Raw genomic sequence first — 24,780 nt, forward strand, 5'->3', positions numbered from 1 at the left:
CACCAGTCGTAGACGTTCAGACTGAATATTTTTATATAGGTATAAAAAGCCTTGGGATTTTCTTTAAACTGACTGGTAAAAGCCATATTGTGTCCCCTTTTGGCTCTTCTAATTGCCCACGAGTTCTTGCCCACTTGCTTTATATTCCTCAAGGTCTCTGTCTGATTTCATCTTCTTAAACCCTGCATGCACTTTCATTTTCTTTTTGACCAAATTTGCAATCTCTTTGTTCATCCAAGGTTCCCTTACTTTGCTACCCTTATCCCTCCTCCTTACTGGAACATGCTGGTGCTGAAATTTGATCAACTGGCCGTTAAATGGTTCCCACATGTCAGACGTGGACGTACCCAATAACAACTGCAAATACAATATATTTAATCCAAACAAAAACAAAAGAACTTGAAGGAATAGTTCCTATTAGTTCTCTGCATTGCTGAACTTTGACGTCAAGTCTGCTCTATCCCCATATCCCTTGGAGTCTAGAGATCTATGAATCTCAACGTTGATGCACAACCCAAGGGGATTCCAGCACTGAGTGATGACATTTTTCCATATCTCATTCTGAATTAGCCCAGTCCTAGGATGTGACCAGTTAGGATCCTAAAATGTTAACTTGTCTCCAGTATCTGTATCTCAGTTAAAGTACAGATCCAAAACAATCAGACCTCCTCACACCAAGCCCACAGTATTTCAATTCTTGAATTTTCACCTTGCCGTTTTTCTTTTTATTTCAGATTCCATCAGAACAAAACTTCTGTGTTGCATTCCTAGTCTATGAAGTAATGGAAGTTGGAATGGTTACCCCGTCACCTTTCACAGTTTACAGCTATCATTCTCCAGGTAGTTCATCATTCTCTGTGATGCCAAACTTCGTAGAGATCAGCCAATTCTTTTTCCATCCAGTGTACCATCCACATGGTTGCAAAATGAACAGAATTGCTCTAAAAAAGTAAAAATTTACAGCTCCATTTCTTTTTAAAATTCTGCCTATGTTTTCAATATAAATTTTCAGGGCTGCCAACAGACTTATTCACACTGGCTTAAAGTGTTTAATATCCAAATAAAACACTGAGGTCCAGCTGTGAAAATTTGACTTTAACACAATCACATTAGTAAGAACTTTATGTGTTATTATTGTTTCTTTTTTATTTTATTTTTGCTATTACTCAAATGACAATCAAAGCTCAAGGCAATTATGCAGCCGCAGTTATGTTTTTAGCACTGAAGAATATATTGGGTTTTTTTTTATATGATTCCCCAATATTTTGTTGGTAAAAGATGGGTTCGAACAATGCCTGCGGGCCAGATTAGGATGTAGCTGGGGACATGGCCCATAATATTTCTGTGGAAGCTGCAATTTACAAGGAAAGCTGTGGTGCATTTTTCAAGGTGACCTGCAGACATACTGTTTCACAGAAATAACACTACGAGTAGGTATCAGGATGATAATAACCATCAGCTTCAAGGAACTGAAGGTGTTGGTTTACAAACTGGACACTAAATGTTGGTGTAACTTAGCGGGTCAAGCAGCATCTGCGGAGGCCATGGATATGCAATATTTTGGGTCGGGACTTTTCTTCAGATTTATTATAAAAGGGGGGAGAAATCTAGAAGAGAGGTTAGTAGGACAAAGTTACTCAAGTGGTAGATGGAAAAGGTGAGGGGGGGGGTATTTGGCAGATAAATTATTAACAGTCTGCTTAATCGACCAAGTTAATCCCTTTGATCAATATTCAGAAGTATCGTAAAGAGCTGCTGCTCTTATAGGATTTTACAAAGTGGATGGAACAACACACTTCAGAGGTTAAAGACTGCATCGTTGTAGCTTCATTTGTAATAAAACCGCATTTGATAAAATCCTATAAAATAGCAGTTATTTACAATCCATCTGTTGATCATGGGCCTCCTTCATTGTCAGAGTGAAGCCCAGCACAAATTGGAGGAACAGCACCTCATATTTCGCTTGGGCAGTTTACACCCCAGCGGTATGAACATTGGCTTCTCCAACTTCAAGTAGCCCTTGCTTTCCCTCTCTCCATCCCTCCCCCTTCCCAGTTCTCCCAACAGTCTTACTGTCTCCGCCTACATTCTTTCTTTTTCCCGCCCCTGGCATCAGTCTGAAGAAGGGTCTCGAACCCGAAACGTCACCCATTCCTTCTCTCCATAGATGCTGCCTCACGCGCTGAGTTACTCCAGCATTTTGTGTTTACCTGTTGATCATGGGGATTACATTGGTTGATCAACACAGAATTTCTAGAAGAGATCAAATAGTTAATCCAGAGGAATCAGCAAGTGCTGCGTGCAAAGCCTTGGTTTGGTATCTGCCATGGCCAACCATTTATCAAAGGAGTCTTCACCTTAGAAGGAAGTTCATTTACTGTAATAACAAACCTTTTGCATCTTCTTTTACGTGACATGTCATCCACAATGGCTGAACACTGCCAAATTGGGTATGATATTTTTTAATAGTCTCAGTGAAATGAATGTTTCACACAAATAGCACATCTGAATATTGTCCTGGTTTTAATACATGACAGAGAGAAGTGTGATTACCTAAGATATGTAATTAAGTTTTCAGACAATCAGAGCAGGCTTCAGGATTTTAATGATGTGTAAAATCGTCAGCCCAGAATGTTGACAATATTGTGATCCAAATCCAACCTGCGGAATTAACGTGGACATTAATCTCATGGTTCCATTTCCCCCTTATCCTTCACATCTTTTTATAGTTTTGGCAACTCGGCGGCTTGAAAGAGAATGATAACCATTTAATGACTTATTCATATAATATTAAAGCATTAATGCAGAATCTCATATTACATATCATTTGTTTTATTTCTATAGACAAAAGGTGCACTATCTTTTACAATGTTATAGGAGAAAATAAACTTTTAAAGCTGTGCCACGGAGAAGAGTGCAAATGTATGGAGGGTAAGAATAATTTGTCAATCTTATTGGAAATATTACAAAACAATGAGGAAACAATGTGAAATAAGAACACATTGTGATATTGGCAATAACTGAAATACAAATAGGGTAAATTGGTACTATGTACATTTATATAGCATAATTTGATTAGCTTTCATGCTGCAATATGTTTAAAAACCTGATCTTTATCTAATACTAGACCAGGTGCAGACCCGCTGGGTCTGTTCCCCCAACGTGCGGTTGTGGCTTCACACGCACACTAACCATCCCCCACACACACAGCGGGGGGGGGGGGGGGGGGGGGGGGGGGTAAGGGAGGGTGAGAAGGGGGGTAGTGGGAGACGGGATGGGGAGAAGGAGGGGGAGATGGGGGCGAGGATTGGGGATGGAGGAGAGGGGGGAAGGGAGAGAGAGAGGGGGATGGGGAGGGGAGGGGGGACGGGAGAGAGAGGGGTAGTAGGGGGTGGGAGAGGGGGGGAGAGGGTGAAAGTGGGAGAGAGGAGAGGGGAGAGGATTTAAAATGGATAGTTAATTTAGATTACATTTTTGAGTTAATTTTCCAGATCTTTTTAATCTTCCTTTTATGTTTCAGCGGTATGCAGTGAAATGCAGCCACCAATAAATACCACCTTCAGTGTACAAGCCAAATATGCAGCGGCATGCAGTAAGAAGCCAACGTATGGTGAGTATTTTCAGACTTTGGAAGTCTCGTTATATTCTTGTTTCTGAAACAGGTCCATTACTTGCCATTATTAACGTGTCTCAAAACTGCATTGCAACAAACAGTAAAGCTTTCCTAGTCAATGAATCCATTTTATCCTTTGCCTCATTCAATAAAAACATTGTACTTTCTTTCAGACACCAGAGGGTATAAGTAGAGACAGAGGCTGGCAGGGCGTAAGTGGCAAAAGATGCTGAATTCATCCTTTCTCTCCACACCAGTCACTGTCTCCCACCTCACTCTTCCCTCTTGTCCCCTTGGTATCTTCTGCTCATTATCCAGCTCCTCACCTGGTTCCACAAATTGCCTGCCAGCCCCTCCCTCATCCCTCCCTCTCACATTCTCCCTCTCTACACTCTCAGTCCTGATGCAGGTACAAGAGCAGTTTGCTTTTTGCTCTGATTACAGCATCTGCACTCTCTCGTCTACATTTGCCTTTATAGTTGGGGACATCACTTTGCAGCTTCCCACTGGTTAGGCTGCAATTGGAGTTTTGTGTACCATTCTGGTCGCTACACCATAGGAAGGATGTGATTGTAATGGGGAGAGTGCTGAGGTGATTCACCCTGCCTGGATTACAGGTCTTTACTCATGGGGAGAATTTGGATAGGGTGGACTTGTTTGTCCCTGAAGCGAAGGAGACCAAAGGGTGGTATAAAATAAATATATAGGATTACGAGAGGCATAGATAGGATAGATAGTCCTTGATAGTGGGCTCAAAAATGTCTGTTTAAATGAAAGGAACAAAGAAGTAGAGTAGATCTGAAGCATGGCGTTTTTGCAAAGTGGTTGAAAAAACATTTAGATTCACTCTCAAGCAGGCAAGACATAGATAAACATCATCTTAATGCAGACAGGTGGGATGAGTGTAAATGTACAAAACGGTTGGCATGGATGGAGTAAGCTGAATGACCTGTTTCTGTGCTGTACAACTCAATGACACTTGCATTATCTTGGCAGTGACCGCTTTAAACACTGCTATCAGCATTGAAACTGAGAGCAGTAATCTTCCCGTAAAACACATGCTCCACGCTCAAGACTGTCCTGCACTGGCTTCAGTTGTGTCAGCCATTCCCATGTAAACATAGAAACATAGAAAATAGGTGCAGGAGTAGGCCATTCGGCGCTTCGAGCCTGCACCACCATTCAATATGAACATGACTGATCATCCAACTCAGTATCCTGTACCTGCTTTATCTCCATACCCCCTGATCCCTTTAGCCACAAGGGCCACAACTAACTCCCTCTTAAATATAGCCAATGAACTGGCCTCAACTACCTTCTGTGGCAGAGAATTCCACAGATTAACCACTCTCTATGTGAAAAATATGTTTCTCCTCTCAGTCCTAAAAGACTTCCCCCTTATCCTTAAACTGTGACCCCTTGTTCTGGACTTCCCCAACATCGGGAACAATCTTCCTGCATCTAGCCTGTCCAACCCCTTAAGAATTTTGTAAGTTTCTATAAGATCCCCCCCCCCAATGTTCTAAATTCTAGCGAGTACAAGCCAAGTCTATCCAGTCTTTCTTTATGTGAAAGTCCTGACATCCCAGGAATCAGTCTGGTGAACCTTCTCTGTACTCCCTCTATGGCAAGAATGTATTTCCTCAGATTAGGAGACCAAAACTGTACGCAATACGCCAGGTGGGGTCTCACCAAGACCCTGTACAACTGCAGTAGAACCTCCCTGCTCTTATACTCAAATCCTTTTGCTATGAATGCTAACATACCATTTGTTTTCTTCACTGCCTGCTGCACCTGCATGCCTACTTTCAATGACTGGTGCACCATGACACCCAGGTCTTGTTGCATCTCCCATTTTCCTGATCGGCCACCATTCAGATAATAGTCTACTTTCCTGTTTTTGCCACCAAAGTGGATAACCTCACATTTATCCACATTATACTGCATCTGCCATGTGTTTGCCCGCTCACCCAGTAGACGTGCGTTCAGTGTTATTCGCAGCTCAGAGAGCCGTGACCCTCTCGCTTCCTGGATCTGGCAGAGACTGAGTGAGGGACTACACTTCTGGGTTTTATAGTCCCTCCCCCCTGCCACCAGCGTGGGCAGCAGAGAGAATGGGGAATTTAAAAAAAACATTAGTATCTCTCTGATCTTTCATCGATGGAAATAATCCTCCGGTCCCGGAAGGCAGAGGGGGGCTCTGAGTGAGGTGGCCAAAAATGACGGCCCTAGGTGGTGGCATTCTCTTGGAAATCGCGCCACAGTGGGCCAAAAGCGGTCAAGATCAGACTTTTAGTAATATAGATTGCAACTAGCTGGGGTCCCAGCACTGAGCCTTGCGGTACCCCTCTAGTCACTGCCTGCCATTCTGAAAAGGACCCGTTTACTCCTATTCTTTGCTACCTGTCTGCCAGGCAGTTCTCTATCCACATCAATACTGAACCCCCAATACCATGTGCTTTAAGTTTGCATACTAATCTCTTATGTGGGTCCTTGTCAAAAGCCTTCTGAAAGTCCAGATATAACACACCCACTGGTTCTCCCTTATCCACTCTACTAGTTACATCCTCGAAAAATTCTATAAGATTCGTCAGACATGATTTACCTTTCATAAATCAATGCTGACTTTGTCCAATGATTTGACCACTTTCCAAATGTGCTGCCATCCCATCTTTAATAACTGACTCTAGCATTTTGCCCACTACCGATGTTAGACTAACTGGTCTGTAATTCCCCGTTTTCTCTCTCCCTCCCTTTTTAAAAAGCGGGGTTACATTAGCTAGCTCCAGCCGAGGTTTGGAGCAAGCAGCCAATAACTAGGATGAATCACCCATGGTCATTCATGACCGAGGGGGGCCAACTATTCCAAATGTGCCCCAACTAAATACCTGTAAAGCTGCACCATGACTTCCTGATTCTTATACACAATGCTGCAACCAATATGCAACAAGCATATCAAATGCCTTCTCTAGCACTCTATTTACTTGTCTTACCACTTTCAAGGAACTATAGAGTAAGACCCCAAGATCCCTTGTGTAGGAAGGAACTGCAGATGCTGGTTTAAACCAAAGATAGACACAAAGAGCTGGAGTAACTTAGCAGGACAGGCAACATCTCTAGAGAAAAGGAATGGGTGACGTTTCGGGTCGAGACCCTTCTTCAGACAGGTTAGGGATAGGGGAAACGAGAGATATAGTCAATGATGTGGAAAGATAAAGAACAATGAATGAGAGATATGCAAAAAAGTAACAATGATAAAGGAAACAGGCCATTGCTAGCTGTTTGTAGGGTGAAAACGAGAAGCTGGTGCGACTGACCTAAGGTTCACCAACGTATAATTTTCTGGATTATCTCTACTTCCCTTTTTAAAAGGAACAACATTGGCCACTCTCCAGTCCTCCAAGCCCTCACCTGTGGCTAGAGAAGATATTCATCAAGGCTAATAAGGCCCTAAAGTCATAAGTGATAGGAGTAGAATTAGGTCATTCGGCACATCGTCTACTCCCCATTCAATCATGGCTGATCTACCTCTCCCTCCTAATTCAATTCTCCTGCCTGCACCCCATAACCTTTGACGCCTGTACTAATCAAGAATCTATCTATATCTGCCTTAAAAATATCCACTGACTTGGCCTCCACAGCCTTCTGTGGCAGAGAATTCCACAGATCCACCACCCTCTGACTAAAGAAATGTTACCTCATCTCCTTCCTAAAAGAATGTCCTTTGATTCTGAAATAAGCTTCTACAATATCTTCTCTTGCCACTCGTGCCATGATGGACTTTATCAAATGCCTTACTAAAATCCATGTAGACAACATTCAGTGCCCTACCCTCACCGATCACCTTCGTCACTGCCTCAAAAAACGAAATCCGTAAGTTTGTAACTTGACCTGCCTTGACCCTGTCAGTAACTTCTACCATAATATAGACTGTCAGGATCAGAATCCTAGAATGAAAAGATCAAGTGCTGAAGTCCATAACTTTAACGTGAGAGGGAAAAGTTGAAGGAGATGAGCGGGGCAAGTTTTTTTACCGAGGGTGGTGAGTGTCTGGAATGCTCAGCTGGGCTTGGTGGTTGAATCAATACGTTAGTGGGATTTCAAATAGTTTTGGATAGGAATATGAATATGCAGTGAATGGGGGGGGATATGGGTTACGTGTAGGTAGATAAATGATTTGGGGAGATGTCGGAGAGAGCAGAACTTCTTCAAAGTCAGATTTTAACTTCAGATCGCCCTTGTTTTCTCTCTCCATCCCCTTCCCAGTTCCACCAGTCTTACTGTCTCTGATGACATTCTATTTTTATCCCGCCCCCTCCCTGACATCAGTCTGAAGGGTCTCGACCCGAAACATCCCCCATTCCTTCTCTCCAGAGATGCTGCCTCACCCGCTGAGTTACTTTAGCATTTTGTGTCCATCTTAGATAAATGATGGTTTTGGCATCATGTTCAGCACAGACATTGTGGGCCGATGGGCCTGTTCTTGTACTGAATGGGAATATTAGTAATCTCAGTGTCCTCCATGTCCTTCAACTTGGTGAATACAGGGACAAAGTACTCATTGAGTATCTCACCTACATCCACTTACTGCAAGCTGTACCACCTTCTCCCTGGTTACCTTAGTTTTTTTAATGTACATACAAAAAATCTAGAGATTTTCCTTCATCTGATTCACCAAAGACATTTCATGCCCAATCTTATAGTCTGCTCGTTCTTTCTTGCTTGCTTTATATTCTCAAAGACCTTGTCTGATTTTATCTTTCAAAACCTCACATATTCTTCCTTTTTAGACCAAATGTACAATCTCTTTGCCATCCTTTACCTCGCCATCCTATCCTTCCTCCTTCCTTTAACTTTGATCAGCTGGCCTTTAAACGACTTCCACATGTCAAATGTGGACATTCAATAACAACTGCTCCCAATTTACTCTCCCCAACTCCCGCATACAAATGCTGTAATGTAATGCTGCCTTACTACCATCCCCCAAAGTCCAAACCTATTCATAACAGCACGGTGGCATTGCAGTAGACAGGGCTGCCAACATTGAGTGAGAGTTGAGAGTGAGAAATTGCGAGGGAGCATAGCGACCGAGGTGGGGCGATTATGGGAGGTGTCCCCCTTCCCACGGTAGGGAGCTTTCACATTTTTCAGCTTGAAATTGTTCAATCTGGTGCATACTGTAGTGAGTCTTTTAACTACTTGAAAGCAACATTTATGCTTTAAATTGGATTAGGTATGAATAAGGTTAGGCTAAATTACATTTCTAATTTCATTCCACAGTAGAGCCAGGCTCTGATCAACAGGTGAAGCACATGAATGACTATATTCATGTATGGAAATAAGATGTTATGCTGTTATGCATATATATGGAGAAAAAAACACAGAAACAAAGCAAGAGTCGGACTTCCATCATTGTTCTGCACAAATAAATAATCAGCCTTACCCTTTGACTATAGAAACAAGACGAAAATAATGCCACATATTCAATCGTATATGGTTCAATGAAATTAAGATATATATGTAAACCATCTACCATACACCAGTTCCATCCTACACGCCAGAGACAATTTACAGAAGCCAATTAACCTACAAACCGGCACTTCTTTCAAATGTGGGAGAAACTGGAATATCCAGAGAAAACCCATGTGGTCATAGGAAGAATGTACAAATACTGTACAGACAGCACCCGTAGTCAGGATCAAATCTGGGTCTGTGGTGCTGCAAGGCAGCAACTCTACCACTGCGCCACCGTGCCACCCCATTCAATTATTTTTTCTGTAACATGTTTATCATGGTGTCACGTGAATAAAGATGAACACATGATTCTGATTGCTGCCCTTAGTTAACACACGTCTCCAGTCATTGTGTTTTATGGCTGGTTTTCAACCTCCTTCTTGAATCACATATCCCGGGAAAAAGATTATGCATTCTTCTTATATATTCCCCTCATGGTTTTATGTAATTTTGTGTAATGCGTGACGCTCACGCTCAATGCGTGAGAGTTGGCAACCCTGCATTACAGCACCAGAGACCCGGGTTCAATCCTGAGTACGGGTGCTTCAGTTTTCTCCCACACTCTAAAGACGTACGGGTTTGTAGGTTAATTGGCTTGGTATTAAAATTTAAAATTGTCCCTCGTGAGTGTAGGATAGTGTTAATGGGCGGGGATCACTGATTGGTGCAGACTAGATGGGCCGAAGGGGCTATTTCCGTGCTGTATCACTAAACTAAGCTCTCTTAAAATCTTTGGACGTGATTACTGTTCCCAAAATACGCTTCCACTGAAATGCCAGTCTCCTGGTTGGGCTCATTTCCCACCACAAGGTCTAGTTTGGTCCCTCCTTGAGTTGCACTATCCACATACTGTTTCAGAAAACTCTCTTGTTCAGTATGCACCTAATAAATTCTACCTCTAAGGCTTTTGCACTAAGTCCTTGACAATAATTGGGATGCACATGATGCATATGGATGTTTGGGCAGAAGGTGTATAAAATCATGAGGTGAATAGAAAGCATTTTAGCTTGCCTGCCTTCATCAAAGATTACAGCAGGATCTTGATCAGTTGGGCAAGTGGGCTAAGGACTGGCTAATGGAATTTAATGCAGATAAGTATGAGGTGTTGCACATTGGGAAGTCAAACCAGGGTAGGACCTTCACAGTGAATGGCAGGACTTTGACGAGTGTTGTACAGTTGAGGGATCTAGGATTACAGGTACATAGTTCCTTGAAAGTGTTATCACAGGTAGGTAGGGTGGTCAAGAAGGATGTTGATGTAATGACTTTCATCAGTCGGGGTAGTGAGTACAGACATTGGGACACTGTGTTGGACTTGTACACATTGGGCTGGAAGACTTATTCCTGTGCTGTATAACTCTATAACTCTATTTCCATCATGCTCCAACTTTTTGCTCCATCTGAAATGTTTAATTTTTTTGTATTTTATACAGCCTACAAAGTGCAAATTTTGTCTTCTGAGGAGCAGATTAATTTCATCAAGTACAATGCCGTGATTCAAGAAATATACATGCAAGGTGTGTCCTTATTCTGGATAACTATTGCTCGGAATACTTAGATGGTCTTTACTCCACAAGAAAATTGTGGCTTTTTATGGATCAGTTGGTGTAGGCCAGGAAGTTGCCTGTTGTATTCTGACTTTAATCAGTCAATGCTATGTATAAATTTAAATGTAGCAAGCAAACCTTCCAGGTGGAAGAAATCTGAAAAAAAAACAGAATGCTGTAATTATCAACAAGTAACTGTGGATTGACAAATATAGCTAATGTTTCCGATTATTCAAACTTCTTCAGCATTGGGAAAGAGAAAAAGCAGGTTTGTGGAGACAAAAGAACAAACCCAGAGTCTTGAAGGAGACCGTTCCCGTCAGAATGTTTGAGTTTAATTTATTGTCACGTGTACCGAGGTACAGTGAAAAGCTTTTGTTGCATGCTAACTAGCCAGTGAAAATACAATGCTTGATTACAATCGAGCCATCCACAGTGTACAGATACATAATAAAGGGAATACCGTGAATGATGTTTAGTCAGTGCTTCCACACCTAAAATTTTTTTTTCCTGAAATAGAATTCCAAATTACCTGGAATTTGATGGTATTTCCCTGCCTGGTAAGCCTTCCCCAACTGCGCACGCGTGGATACCGGGTCCACTGCGCACGTGCGGGGAGACGGCGTCCCCACCACATCACCGGCGCCATTTTCAATTGTGACGCGGCTGATGGGCCTCCCCCAACTGCGCAGGCGCGGATGGTTGTAAAAAACATGCTTTTTTTCCGCAAATCATCCCGCGGCCCGGATTGGACCCCTTCGCGTCTCCCCGCACGTGCACCGTTGGGGACGGCTTACTGGGCCGGGAAATCTCCTGAAATTATTTTATTTCCCTAAAATTACCCGAATTTCAGGTAATTTCCTTCAAAGTGGAAACACTGTGTTTAGTACAAGATAAAGCCAGGAAAGTAAATGTTGAAAGTGAAGTTAAATATAAGCGTGCCATTAGAATTTCATTCAAGGTAGCAGGAATTACAAATGATAATCTGTCAAATGAGAACTTGTCATTTCCTGTAGTAACTGTACGCCTTTACACTTACACTATGACACCACTGATGTCCTGTGTGACAGTTTTCGATTTCCTGGACCATCTGTGTAGATACATCTCCTCTACCCCTGTATCCCAAGCCAGAATGTAATGGGGACTGTCTGCTGGTAACATGTGCAGAGTCCAAACCAGATGCATTCACCAACACATTTGCCTGGCAGAACTCATTCTTACATTTAGCAAACTTCTCCTTCACCTCCATTCATTTTCTCTTGGTCTAAGGCAAAGCAATTGGAACAGACATCGGTCCATGTTATAACTCCCCCTGATGGGATGCATGGAATACTCTGGATCCTTCTCTCACTCTGTTTCCAGTATACTAATGATCAGTACTGCTGTTTCTATTCACTAAGAACTTGAACATTTATTTACTTTGTGCTGCTAATTTCCATCTCACTCCCACCTTTGCACGGTCCATTTCTGACATTTCCCTCCTCTCTCTGAGTCACTCTGCCTTATAAGTTCATAAGTTATAGGAGCAGAATTAGGCCATTCAGTCCATCAAGTCTACTCCGCCATTCAATCATGGCTGATCTACCTTTGCCCCTCAACCCCATACTCCTGCCTTCTCCCCATAAACCCCTTCACCTGTACTACACATAGTATTCTGCACATAAACATCCATTACAGATGGCCACAACCAGCAGGATTACACTTCCTCCCACCCTGCCGACTGTAGTACTCCGCTCCATTCTCTCAGTTCCCTCACTTCTAGTTGCCCTCTCTCCACAAAGATGTCTTCCTTTTTGATCCCATCATTTCCTCCACTGTCGCTGACAGAACCTTTGACCACATCCCATTCATTTCCCACATGTCTTCTCACACCCACAAAACAAGGCTAGAGTTTGCCCAGAATTAGTCAATTCTGCTACAGAAAGTACATCGGAAATATTAACTCAGTCTTTCTCTCTCCACTGTCAGTTCCTAACCAAATGGGATCATCAAAAGCTTTTCATCACACAGTCTGGCCTCACCCAATCCTTCTCTGCAACTTCAATTCTTATCTTTCCTCATCTTTCACATGATTCATTAACCTTTTCACTTTCCACAGGTGCTGCCTGATCTACTGAAGTTTTCAAAATATGTAGTTTTTAATTTCATCATCTCTCAGTCTCCACAGACGCTGCCTGACTTACTGAGTATTTACAGCATTCTGTCTTTAAAATTACATAAACATTTGATAAGAAAGTGTGCATTTTACAATAATTGTGACAGTGATTGCTTATATAAAGCTTACAGAACTTTTTTCTAAATATAGTTTCATTTCCAGGTGTTGAAATACCAGACTACATTAATGTGTATTTTAATTACAGCTGATGCAGTTGAACAACATTCAGTTATAACACTGGTTAAAAAAGACTCTTGTTTAGATGTTAACTTGACCCCAAAACAAACATACTTGATTATGGGACAAACTAGCCTGACATTTATTTCATCAAGGAGATATATGTAAGTATTTGGTTATTATTTCCCGAAGTACACAACTTTCTTCTCTCTGATCTTGGTAAGGTTCTATTCAATGACTCATGCTGTTCCTGTGGAACGTTAGTTATACGCGTTGATCCTTCAGACCGCAGTTTAAACAAAAATCCAAATGCTTTATATTTTTCTAAATTTTATTTATAATCATTCCATCCAAACTAAGTGCTGGCAACATAAATAAATCTAAAGATCTGAGATCACCTTGCATCAATGTCTACAATTGCAAACTTTCTGTTTAATGCATATATATCACACTCGTGTATTAGTCACAACTCCGTAGCATTCTCTTTCCCTGTTGGCTTTTATCAAGAGTCACAACAATGTGAATTAATTGATAGAAAGAGACATTGAAATAATTTAAAATAATGAATTAAACCCTGTTGACCCCCAAATGGTATATTTCACTCTTTCCAGTTTAGTTTAGAGATACAGCACGGAAACAAGCCCTTCGGCCCACCGAGTCTAGCACTATACTACAAACTAGGGACAATTTACAATTTTACCGAAGCCAATTAACCTACACACCTGTACGTGTTTGGAGTGTGGGAGGAAACCAACGGGGTCACAGAGAGAATGTACAAAGTCCGTACAGACCGCACCCATCGTCAGGATCGAACCCAGATCTCTGGCGCTGTAAGACAGCAACTCTACCACTGCGCCTCCTTGCCACCCCTTAATAATTATACAGTTCATTTATTTATTGATTAATATTGACATTACTGTCAAGAACAACATTATTGTATTTTCCGTTGAACTGAATGCCTCAAACTGAATTGGAAATAGAATTAAGATAGACACAAAAACCTGTTGTAACTCAGCGGGACAGGCAGCATCTCTGGAGAGAAGGAATGGGTAAAGTTTCGGTTCGAGACCCTTCTTCAGACCATTTTGGGGGAACGTTAATCATATTATTGTAAAGACAGTAAATTTCTTTCCCTAATGGATGTTAGTGAATCTTTGTACTTTTTATTAGTTTCATAGTTATGTCATTAACTTTAATGATGTATATATTCTAAACGTTTAGTCGTCCAGCAAGCAAAGCAGGAGTTGAACTCAAGATCATCAGGTCCAATCCTTTCATAGTACCGCACCATACTGGTGCATTTTACATTAAACTTCACGACTAGAATTGTTCACCCAGTGCATATTAACAATACTTTCATACCCTACAGCAAAATACAGTCATAAAACAATCTTTGCAACATTAGATTATATGAAAATGATCAGATTTTCACTTCAAGTTCAAATTATTCATCTGGTCAAGAGTCAAGAAAGTTTTTAAGAGGGAACTGCAGATGCTGGAGAATCGAAGGTTACACAAAAAAGCTGGAGAAACTCAGCGGGTGCAGCAGCATCTATGGAGCGAAGGAAATAGGCAACGTTTCGGGCCGAAACCCTTGGTTTCGGCCCGAAACGTTGCCTATTTCCTTCACTCCATAGATGTTGCTGCACCCGCTGAGTTTCTCCAGCTTTTTTGTGTAACCGTCAAGAGAGTTTATTGTCATATGTTCCAGAGAGAGAACGATTAAATTCTTACTTGCAGCAGCACAACTGAATATGTAAACATAGTTCTCTGTAAACAATATAATACAGTTCAGTTTGTGTGTATATATATATATATACACACAAACTGAACTGTATTATATTGTTTACAGAGAACTATGTTTACATATTCAGTTGTGCTGCTGCAAGTAAGAATTTAATCTATATATCTAATATACATATATACATATATACATATATATATATATGTACACATGACAATCAAACAAACAATAATAGTGCAAAAAGACAAAACCAATGCTCCCAAGTCTGAGTTGATTAGAGGTTGTAGTGTTTACTACTAAGAGTAAGGTGACATGACTACAATTATCGACCGGTGGCACTAATGTCCGTGGTGATGAAGTGCTTTGAGAGGTTGGTTATGGCGCATATCAATTCCTACCTCGACAAGAACCTCGACCCATTACAGTTTGCCTATTGCCACAACAGGGCCACGTAGACACAATCTCACTGCTCCCCACTCTGTACTGAGCCGCTTGGACAATAAAAACACATACACCAGGCTGTTGTTTATCGACTACAGCTCAGCGGTCAATCCAGGTTAGCCGGGAAGTGGTGTTAGGTAAATTGAATGGATTAAAGGCCGATAAATCCCCAGGGCCAGATAGGCTGCATCCCAGAGTACTTAAGGAAGTAGCCCCAGAAATAGTGGATGAATTAGTGATAATTTTTCAAAACTCTTTAGATTCTGGAGTAGTTCCTGAGGATTGGAGGGTAGCTAATGTAACATCACTGTTTAAAAAGGGAGGGAGAGAGAAAACAGGGAATTACAGACCAGTTAGTCTAATGTCGGTAGTGGGGAAACTGCTAGAATCAGTTATTAAAGATGGGATAGCAGCACATTTGGAAAGTGGTGAAATCACTGGACAAAGTCAGCATGGATTTATGAAAGGTAAATCATGTCTGTCGAATCTTGTAGAATTTTTCGAAGATGTAACTAGTAGAGTGGAAAAGGGAGAACCAGTGGATGTGTTATATCTGGGCTTTCAGAAGGCTTTCGACAAGGTCCCACATAAGAGATTAGTATACAAACTTAAAGCACACGGTATTGGGGGTTCAGTATTGATGTGGATAGAGATCTGGCTGGCAGACAGGAAGCAAAGAGTAGGAGTAAACGTGTCCTTTTCACAATGGCAGGCAGTGACTAGTGGGGGTACCGCAAGGCTCAGTGCTGGGACCCCAGCTATTTACAATATATATTAATGATTTGGACGAGGGAATTGAATGCAACATCTCCAAGTTTGCGGATGACACTAAGCTGGGGGCAGTGTTGGCTGTGAGGAGGATGCTTGGAGGCTGCAAGGTGACTTGGATAGGCTGGGTGAGTGGGAAAATGCATGGCAGACGCAGTATAATGTGGATAAATGTGAGGTTATCCACTTTGGTGGCAAAAATAGGAAAGTAGATTATTATCTGAATGGTGGCTGATTAGGAAAGGGGGAGATGCAACGAGACCTGGGTGTCATGGTACACCAGTCATTGAAAGTAGGCAGGTGCAGCAGGCAGTGAAGAATGCGAATGGTATGTTAGCATTCATAGCAAAAGGATTTGAGTATAGGAGCAGGGAGGTTCTACTGCAGTTGTACAGGGTCTTGGTGAGACCACACTTGCAGTATTGTGTACAGTTTTGGTCTCCTAATCTGAGCAAAGACATTCTTGCCATGGAGGGAGTATAGAGAAGGTTCACCAGACTGATTCCTGGGATGTCAGGACTTTCATATGAAGAAAGGCTGATAGACTCGGTTTGTACTCGCTAGAATTTAGAAGATTGAAGGGGGATCTTATAGAAACTTAGAAAATTCTTAAGGGGTTGGACAGGCTAGATGCAGGAAGATTGTTCCCGATGTTGGGGAAGTCCAGAACAAGGGGTCTCAGTTTAAGGATAAGGGGGAAATCTTTTAGGACTGAGATGAGGAAAACATTTTTCACACAGAGAGTGGTGAATCTGTGGAATTCTCTCCCGCAGAAGGTAGTTGAGGCCAGTTCATTGACTATATTTAAGAGGGAGTTAGATGTGGCCCTTGTGGCTAAAGAGATCAGGGGGTATGGAGAGAAGGCAGGTACAGGATACTGAGTTGGATGATCAGCCATGATCATATTGAATGGCGGTGCAGGCCCTACTCCTGCACCTATTTTCTATGTTTCTATGTTTCTAATACCATTATCCCGTCCAAGCTGGTTACCTGGGACCTGGGGTGGAGGGTATTGCACCGAGGAATTCCCTGCAACCTGTTTCTCTCGCGGTTCACAGACTCGCCAGCCGCTGCCACTTTTGCGGCCTGGATGAGTCTGTGTACCACGTGTATATGGAGTGCGTGAGGCTGCAGCCACTGTTCCACTATCTAAAGGGGCTGCTCCTTGCCTTCTGGCTGCACTTCTCACCCACCATCCTCATCTTTGACACCCTGTGTGTAGGGGAGAGGGTAGGGCTGAAGATGTCCTGGTTGGTTTGCTCCTGGGCCTGGCTAACTTGGCCATCCGCGAGTCACGGCTCTGCCCAAGTCGGCTGCCTGTCCCTTTTCCAGGGTTACGTCTGCGCCCGGGTGGTACTAGAAAGGGACTACGCGCGGTCCACAGGCACCCTGGGGAATTTCCGGGATCGCTGGGCACTGCGGGGAGGTGGAATGTATCCTGGACAAGGATTATAATATAGTTGTTTACGCAGCATTGAGGTGCTCCCGTACAAATTGTTACTGAGGATGAAGTTGTTCCTCCAATTCGAACAGACTGTGGTCTGTGGATGAGGAAGTCGAGGATCCAATTGCAGAGGGATGCGCAGAGGCCCAGTTCCGTGAGCTTGGTAACCAGCTTGGAAGGAATGATGATATTAAATGCCGAGCTGTGGTCTATAAACAACAGCCTGACGTAGGTGTTTTTATTGTCCAAGTGGTCCAGTGCGGAGTGGAGTGCCAGTGAAATTGCATCTACCATTGACCTGTTGTGGCGTATGAAAACTGTAGTTGGTCGACTGGGGTTTGGGAAAGGGAATGTGAGCAGATGTAAGCTGGGTTTGCCACTACCAAGATGTACTATCCTCAAAGTGAGTCGTGCCACATATGGGGTTTTTTCCCTTTGAAATACGTTCTAATATTTTTTTATATTACTTATATTAGATATGAATATCCCTTGGATGCATTCAGCTGGATTGAAATGTGGCCGGCTGCAAAAGAATGTTCTGAGAGCTCATGTCATATTTTCCTCCAGCAAATGGAAGAGTTTGCACTTGAACTGTTAATGAATGGGTGTAAACAGATATAGGGGAAAGGAAATCCTCTTCATTTCTCTTTTTGTCCCAATCATAATTTCCTGATTTGCTACTGAACAAGGTAGAAGTTTATAATAATCATGTTTCACTTTTAAGTTGGATGCAGAAAGATAAAATCATGCCACCTTTCAAGCCATGATTTGATCAGCATAGATTTTGCAAAGATTATAATCTTTATTCATATTCATAATGTAAATTTAAATATGTTTATTAACCACTTCTAGTGCTAAGTCTCAAAAATGATCTTAATGTGCTTGCCAGGAAAGCTGTTCCTAGGAGGTGAAATGTGGAAATATTTCTGCCTATTTCAGTTTAAACAGTTAAAATTGGGATGGTTATTGCATTGAAAAGTCTGTAATGTTTCCTTAACTATTACTTCTAATTAAATATGAATGATCAAAATTTGTGTGTTATTTTCTTCTAGTTTTACTGTGGAATGTACTCTTGCTTTAATTAGTCTTTGGAGAAGATGACAATATGTCACATGTTTGCGCTTCAGCATAAGGGCTGGATGAGGGAAGCAAATAGCACTGCTCTTGTCCCACTGTTGATCATGAACCACCTCCCACCATTGGATTCTTATCTCACTGCTGTCAGACCATTCTTGGACTCGTGTGATGCTCCAGTTAATCATTTTGGTGCTGGCGTTCCAGGTAAATAATTCTACATCCGATGACCTGAAATGATGATTCTGTTTCTTTCCGAAAAGATGCTGCTTGATTTGGTGTGTAGAAAGGAACTGCAGATGCTGATTTATTCTGAAGATAGACACCAAATACTGGAGTAACTGACAGCATCTCTGGAGAAAAGTCAACTCTGGTGACGTTCCGGGCCGAAACCCTTCTTCAGACTGAAAGATAGAGAAGGCCAAAACAAAACAAGGCCGGCAACAGATAACCTCAGGAGGTGTGGAGTCCATAATGGCCCATTGTGGGCTGGGGAAGATGCGCTAACAGCAGGGATTCAAGGATGTACACAGTGGAACTGGTAGGATGACTAGTGTGGAGGAGGGGGTTTGTGAGGAGTGCGTGGAGAGCGGGGGAGAAGGAATGCACAAGCACACCTTTCAGTCCCCTATCTTTCCTTCTGAAGAGAGATCTGCTTGACCTGATGATTGCTTCAACATTTTTAGTTTTTATTTCAGATTTCCAGTATCTGATTTTTTGCCTCAATTATTTTTCATTATTATTATCTGATGATGTAACATTAAATTAAGTAATTTTGGCCAATTTATTTTATTGTGTATTTAAGTGACAGTTGACTACTGAAGTGGCTCAAAATACCCAAACTCTGATACAGTGTTCCCACAAACTCTGATGGAAGCCCACAGGACCAGTATCATATTTAAATAGGGAATAAGATGGCAATGACGGACACAACTCCATGTTTTATTTTAATATCATAGAACTGAAGGTTATTTTTAACATTATTCTTTCTTTATTGTTCAAAAACATTTCATGTCCTGATCATCTTAGTCTACCAGTTTGCCTGGTAAAAACTATATTGTACTGTCCCTGAAAGATTGGAACGTGACCTATTGCTCTACCTCTGGGTGGCACTGCAGCAGTGTTGCTTCCCTACAGTGCCAGAAACAGTGCTTGTTCAGTACCAGTTCCCTACAGTTCAACCCTGACTATGGGTGGAGCTTGTCTGTACGGAGTTTGTACGGTCTCCCGTGACCTGCGTGGGTTTTCTTTGGGTGCTCCGGTTTCCACCCACAATCCAAAGATATACAGGCTTGTAGGTTAATTGGCTTCGGTAAAGATTGTAAATTGTCCCCAGTGTGTGTAGGATAGTGTTGGTGTGCAGGGATAGCAGGTTGGCACAGACTCAGTGGGCTGAAAGGCCTGTTTCCGCGCTGTATTTCTAAACTAAACTAAATTCTAGGTTACACAAAAAAGCTGGAGAAACTCAGCGGGTGCAGCAGCATCTATGGAGTGAAGGAATAGGCAACGTTTCGGGCCGAAACCCTTCTTCAGACTGATCGGGGGCGGGGGTGGGTGGGGACAAGAAAGGGAAAAGGAGGAGTAGACAGAAGGCTGGGGGATGGGAGGAGACAGCAGGGGGGGCTGAGGAAGGGGAGGAGACAGCAAGGACTAACAAAATTGGGACAATTCGATGTTCATGCCCCCGGGGTGTAGACTCCCAAAAACTCTATGAGGTGTGTTCCTCCAATTTCCGGTGCTGCTCGCTGTGGCCATGGAGGAGACCCAGGACAGAGAGGTCGATACAGTGGAGTGGGAAGGGGAGTTACAAGTGCTGAGCCACCGGGAGGTCAGCTTGGTTATTGCGGACCGAGCGGAGGTGTTCGGCGAAACGATCGCCCAACCTCCGCTTGGTCTCACCGATATAGATCTGCTGACATCTAGAGCAGCGGACGCAATAGATGAGGTTGGAAGAGATGCAGGTAAACCTCTGTCGCACCTGGAACGATTGCTTGGGTCCTTGAACGGAGTCGAGGGGGGAGGTAAAGGGACAAGTGTTGCATCTCTTGCGGTTGCAAGGGAAAGTGCCCGGGGAGGGGGTGGACCGAGAGGGAAGGGAAGAATTGACAAGGGAGTTATGGAGGGAGCGGACTTTGCGGAAGGCAGATATGGGGGGAGATGGGAAGATGTGGCGAGTAGTGGGGTCACGTTGGAGGTGGCGAAACTGACGGAGGATTACTTTTTGTATGTGACGGCTGGTGGGGTGAAAGGTGAGGACTAGGGGGACTCGGCCCTTGTTGCGAGTGCGGGGATGGGGAGAGAGAGCAGTGTTGCGGGGTATGGAAGAGACCCTGGTGCGAGCCTCATTTATGGTGGAGGAGGGGAACCCCCGTTCCCTGAATAGTGAGGACATTTCAGATGTCCTGGTGTGGAACGCCTCATCCGTGGAGCAGATGCGGCGTAGACGGAGGAATTGGGAGTAGGGGATGGAGTCCTTACAGGAAGCAGGGTGGGAAGAAGTGTAGTCCAGATAGCCATGGGAGTCAGTGGGTCCAGATAGCTATGGGAGTCACTAAATTCTATGCTGCAACACACGCCACCTTCCAAAGGCCAGTTGGTTGCAGCTACTGAAGAGCATCACTCTTCTCAGACAAGCAATGTACTTGAGATCATCTTTACTTGAAGGCTGGAACGAGCAGGAAGTGGCTGCATCAAGATCAAGCCGGCACTGCGGGTATCATTTAGCAGATTCTGCAGATGCAGGCCCATTCTCTGCAAATGCAAACAAGGAAAAGAGCTGAGATTCCTCAGACATTGCCTGATCCTCACAGTATTTTCCATTTTATATTTGTATATTATCATAGTTCAGTGTCCTAATCCAACTTACATAAGTCTAGCCTCCTGATAGACACAAAATGCTGAGTGAAGAAGGGTCTCAACCAGAAACGTCACCCATTCCTTCTCTCCAGAGATGCTGCCTGTCCCGCTGAGTTACTCCAGCATTTTTTGTCTATCTTTGATTTAAACCAGCTTCTGCAGTTCCTTCCTACACCAGTCTAGCCTGCTGGGCAAGTCCCACTATCATATCATTAACAACTCATTACACAGACTCCTTCCTTGTAAAAATGTCCTCCCTGATCACAACCCATTTACACAATAAATGATGCAATCAAAATTTTCACTCACTCTAACTTTTCTAACTATCCCATTACTAATAATCCATAACCTGAATGTCATCGTATTAATGAGGGTGTATCCTGCATTTGTATTCCCGTGCTGTATCTCCAGGCTCCGAACCAGCTTCACACGCTGTCTCCTAGAATCCGTGTTTATCGACAAAACAAAGTACAATTCAGAGAGAATGAGCTACAAATCCCCCATGGGGCAGCATGGTGGCACAGCGGTAGTGTTGCTGCCTTACAGCGCCGGGGATCCGGGATCGATCCTGCCTGCGGGTGCTGTCTGTATGGAGTTTGTACGTTCTACCCGTGACCATGTGGGTTTTCCACGAGTGCTCCTGTTTCCTTCCACGCTCGAAAGATGTACAGATTTGTGGGTTAATTGACTTTGGGAAAATGAATTGTAAATTGTCCCTAGTATGTGTATGATAGTGCTAGTGTAGGTGGATCGCTGTTCGGCACAGATTCAGTGGGCCCAAGGGCCTGTTTCCGCACTGTATCTCTAAACTAAACTAAACTTGAATCCCATGACCAGTAGGCTCCTGTTATGAAATCCTAATATTGTGGGATGCGTTGTTCTCCTTGTTCTGGACATTCCTCCTAACCTTGCGTCCTACCGACAAGTTAATTTGTATCCGAGTCTTCCCCAGATGGATCAAATGTCACAGACCTCAAACAATGGTTGTTTCTCCGTCATCTTGCCTGAGAGATTTTCCAGCATTTAATGTTTGTGTTTGGGATACTTCAGGGTTCCAAGGTAGTAGCAGCCAACAGAAGAATATCTTTTTAAACCTCACTCTGAAGAAGGAAGAGTTTAGTTTAGTTTAGTTTAGAGATATAGCGCAGAAACAGGCCCTTCGGCCCACCGAGTCCGCACCGACCAGCAATCCCTGCACACTAACACTATCCTACACACAGTACGAACAATTTACAATTTTACCAAGCCAATTAACCTACAAGCCTGTACGTCTTTGGAGTGTGGGAGGAAATTGGAGATCCCGGAGAAAACCCATGCAGGTCACGGGGAGAAGGTACAAACTCTGTACAGACAGCACCCGTTGTCGGGATCGAACCCGGGTCTCTGGTGCTGCAAGGCAGCAACTCTACCGCTGCGCCACCGTGCCGCTCAAGTTGATCACCATTTCTGGCCATAGTGTGAGGAAGCCATCAGCAGCCATTGAGAATGCCCGAATATAGACACAAAAAGCTGGAGTAACTCAGCGGGTCAGACGGCAACTCTGGAGAAAAGGAATAGGTGACGTTTCAGGCCACGACCCTTCAACACGTCCTGTTTCCATGGCCCTACTGATACCTCTCTGTGATTGCCCTCCTCAGATTATCGTTTCTCCAGAATGTACCAGGGGGACTTGTGGAGAAACGCAGGAAGGTTCTTTCTGATTGAAGGATTCAGCTTAGAAACAGGCCCTTCAGCCCACAAAGTCCACGTTGCCCATCAATCACCTGTTCTTGGTCCTGGGACTCAAGCAAATGCATGACCTTGATTTCCATTCCCTTTTCTTCATCGATCTCCTATTTTCATTGTCCTCACATTTTCCGCTTCTTCATTAACTCAATCTGTTTACTCAGGAGGAAATATGCATTTAAATTAGGAACGGGTCCATGAAACTCCCTTAGAAACCAGAGATGGGGATATCAGTTTGTAAATGAGTGCTATAGTGAGTACCTTGTAGTGGGAGCGTACTCTAGAACACCACAACTTCCACATGAACTATATGGTTTCTCAGTGTTTCTCCAAATATGATGAGATCCGAAATGCTTTTTGTGATCATACAATTAATTCCTTGAGCTTGTAAATTCTAACATTTGTAGGCTTATAGTTATAGTGATCACAACTTCTAATGACCAACCAATCACAATGTAAACAATGACCCTTTTTCTTTATTGTTCTGCCTGAGATACTAGAAATGCTCAGACGTCCACACAGAGCGCTTCGCTGGCCCTTTGGGCTCAAAAGACATTTAGGGTTTGAATGGATACGGGCCAAATACAGGCCAATGGGACAGGCCCAGAATGGACAATGGCCAGCAGGACAACTTGGGCCAAAAGACCTGATCCTGCCTGACTCTAAGCATGACTTCTTTCCACTCTGCTGCTGGGGAATAATACATGAGTGTGCATTCATATATTTAACATGGCCGTCGTACTCCCCAAGGTTCCACTGGCAAGGGAGTCCAAGATGATTGAAGACCAAATTTTACTGCTCAGACTGAACACACATTTGTGTGGATATACACACACTTGCCAACCTGAATATACATAAAGGTCTAAGATTTAACCATCACATGTATTGCAATGAAAATGTCTGCCGGTGCTAGAGTCTCCTGCCCAGATAGCTCATGTGAGAAGATGGGCCAGATACCAAGCATTTGTACTCCAATGCTGTGCTACTAGAAACTAAATGAACTCCACAACATCAGTGTAATGTCTTACCTCCCATGGTCACCTCACTGATCTATAGACTTTAGACTTTGGAGACACAGTGTGGAAACGGGCACCTCGGCCCACCGTGTCCACACCGACCATCGACCACCCCTTGCAGTTCAGGAAGGGGAGAATGCCATTTGTCGCCTCATTCCTGGCATGAAAGGCATTGTCTTTCCGTCTCTCTCCACAGAGATGCAGGGTTTATTCTCTCAAATTGAATCACTCATTTAAGCTGTCACCATTTTCCATTCCACCTGTTTATCAAACTCCCACAGTGAGGGGTTGCACTCTCAAAGGTTCCTGCATCTGACAGCAAAGTCCTCAGCCCAGCTGTGTCTCAATATCCACTGATGGTGGGACTGAAGGCCTCAGTTTCCAAACAGAATAATACTTGCAATAAATGTCGCTCAGAATAATCACGGACATCAGGAGAACCACTGGACACACTGAGCTGATAAAATACCGTCCATGGAAAGAGATTCTCTTGCTGCAGATGCTGCCTGACTTGCTGAGTGTTTCCAGATGTTTTATTGTATTTACTTCTAATGGGTGTTCTCAAGTTTCTAAACATATTTTGTACATGAGATGTGAGACAATAATCTAACAGGTGAGATATTTCTCTCGGGCTTTGTTCCAAAGAGCATTGTTGGGAGTAATTCCAAACACATTGGCACAAACTCATCCAATTTGAACACTAGAC

At 43.2% G+C, this 24,780-nt stretch overlaps 1 protein-coding gene across 1 annotated transcript in view; it reads left to right on the plus strand.

Moving 5' to 3' along the window:
• c5 (complement component 5) overlaps positions 1–18,433 on the plus strand; it is a 148,573-nt gene extending 130,140 nt beyond the window's left edge. The window contains exons 30-35 of the mRNA XM_055659724.1: positions 735–840; positions 2,845–2,931; positions 3,521–3,610; positions 10,561–10,644; positions 13,035–13,170; positions 17,880–18,433. Of these exons, the coding sequence (XP_055515699.1) occupies positions 735–840; positions 2,845–2,931; positions 3,521–3,610; positions 10,561–10,644; positions 13,035–13,170; positions 17,880–18,024 (648 nt within the window). The 3' untranslated portion in view covers positions 18,025–18,433. The remainder of the gene's footprint in view (positions 1–734; positions 841–2,844; positions 2,932–3,520; positions 3,611–10,560; positions 10,645–13,034; positions 13,171–17,879) is intronic.
• The last annotated feature ends 6,347 nt before the right edge of the window (positions 18,434–24,780 follow it).

Source organism: Leucoraja erinacea, chromosome 31 (assembly GCF_028641065.1).
Source record: "Leucoraja erinacea ecotype New England chromosome 31, Leri_hhj_1, whole genome shotgun sequence".
Lineage (NCBI taxonomy): Eukaryota > Metazoa > Chordata > Chondrichthyes > Rajiformes > Rajidae > Leucoraja > Leucoraja erinaceus.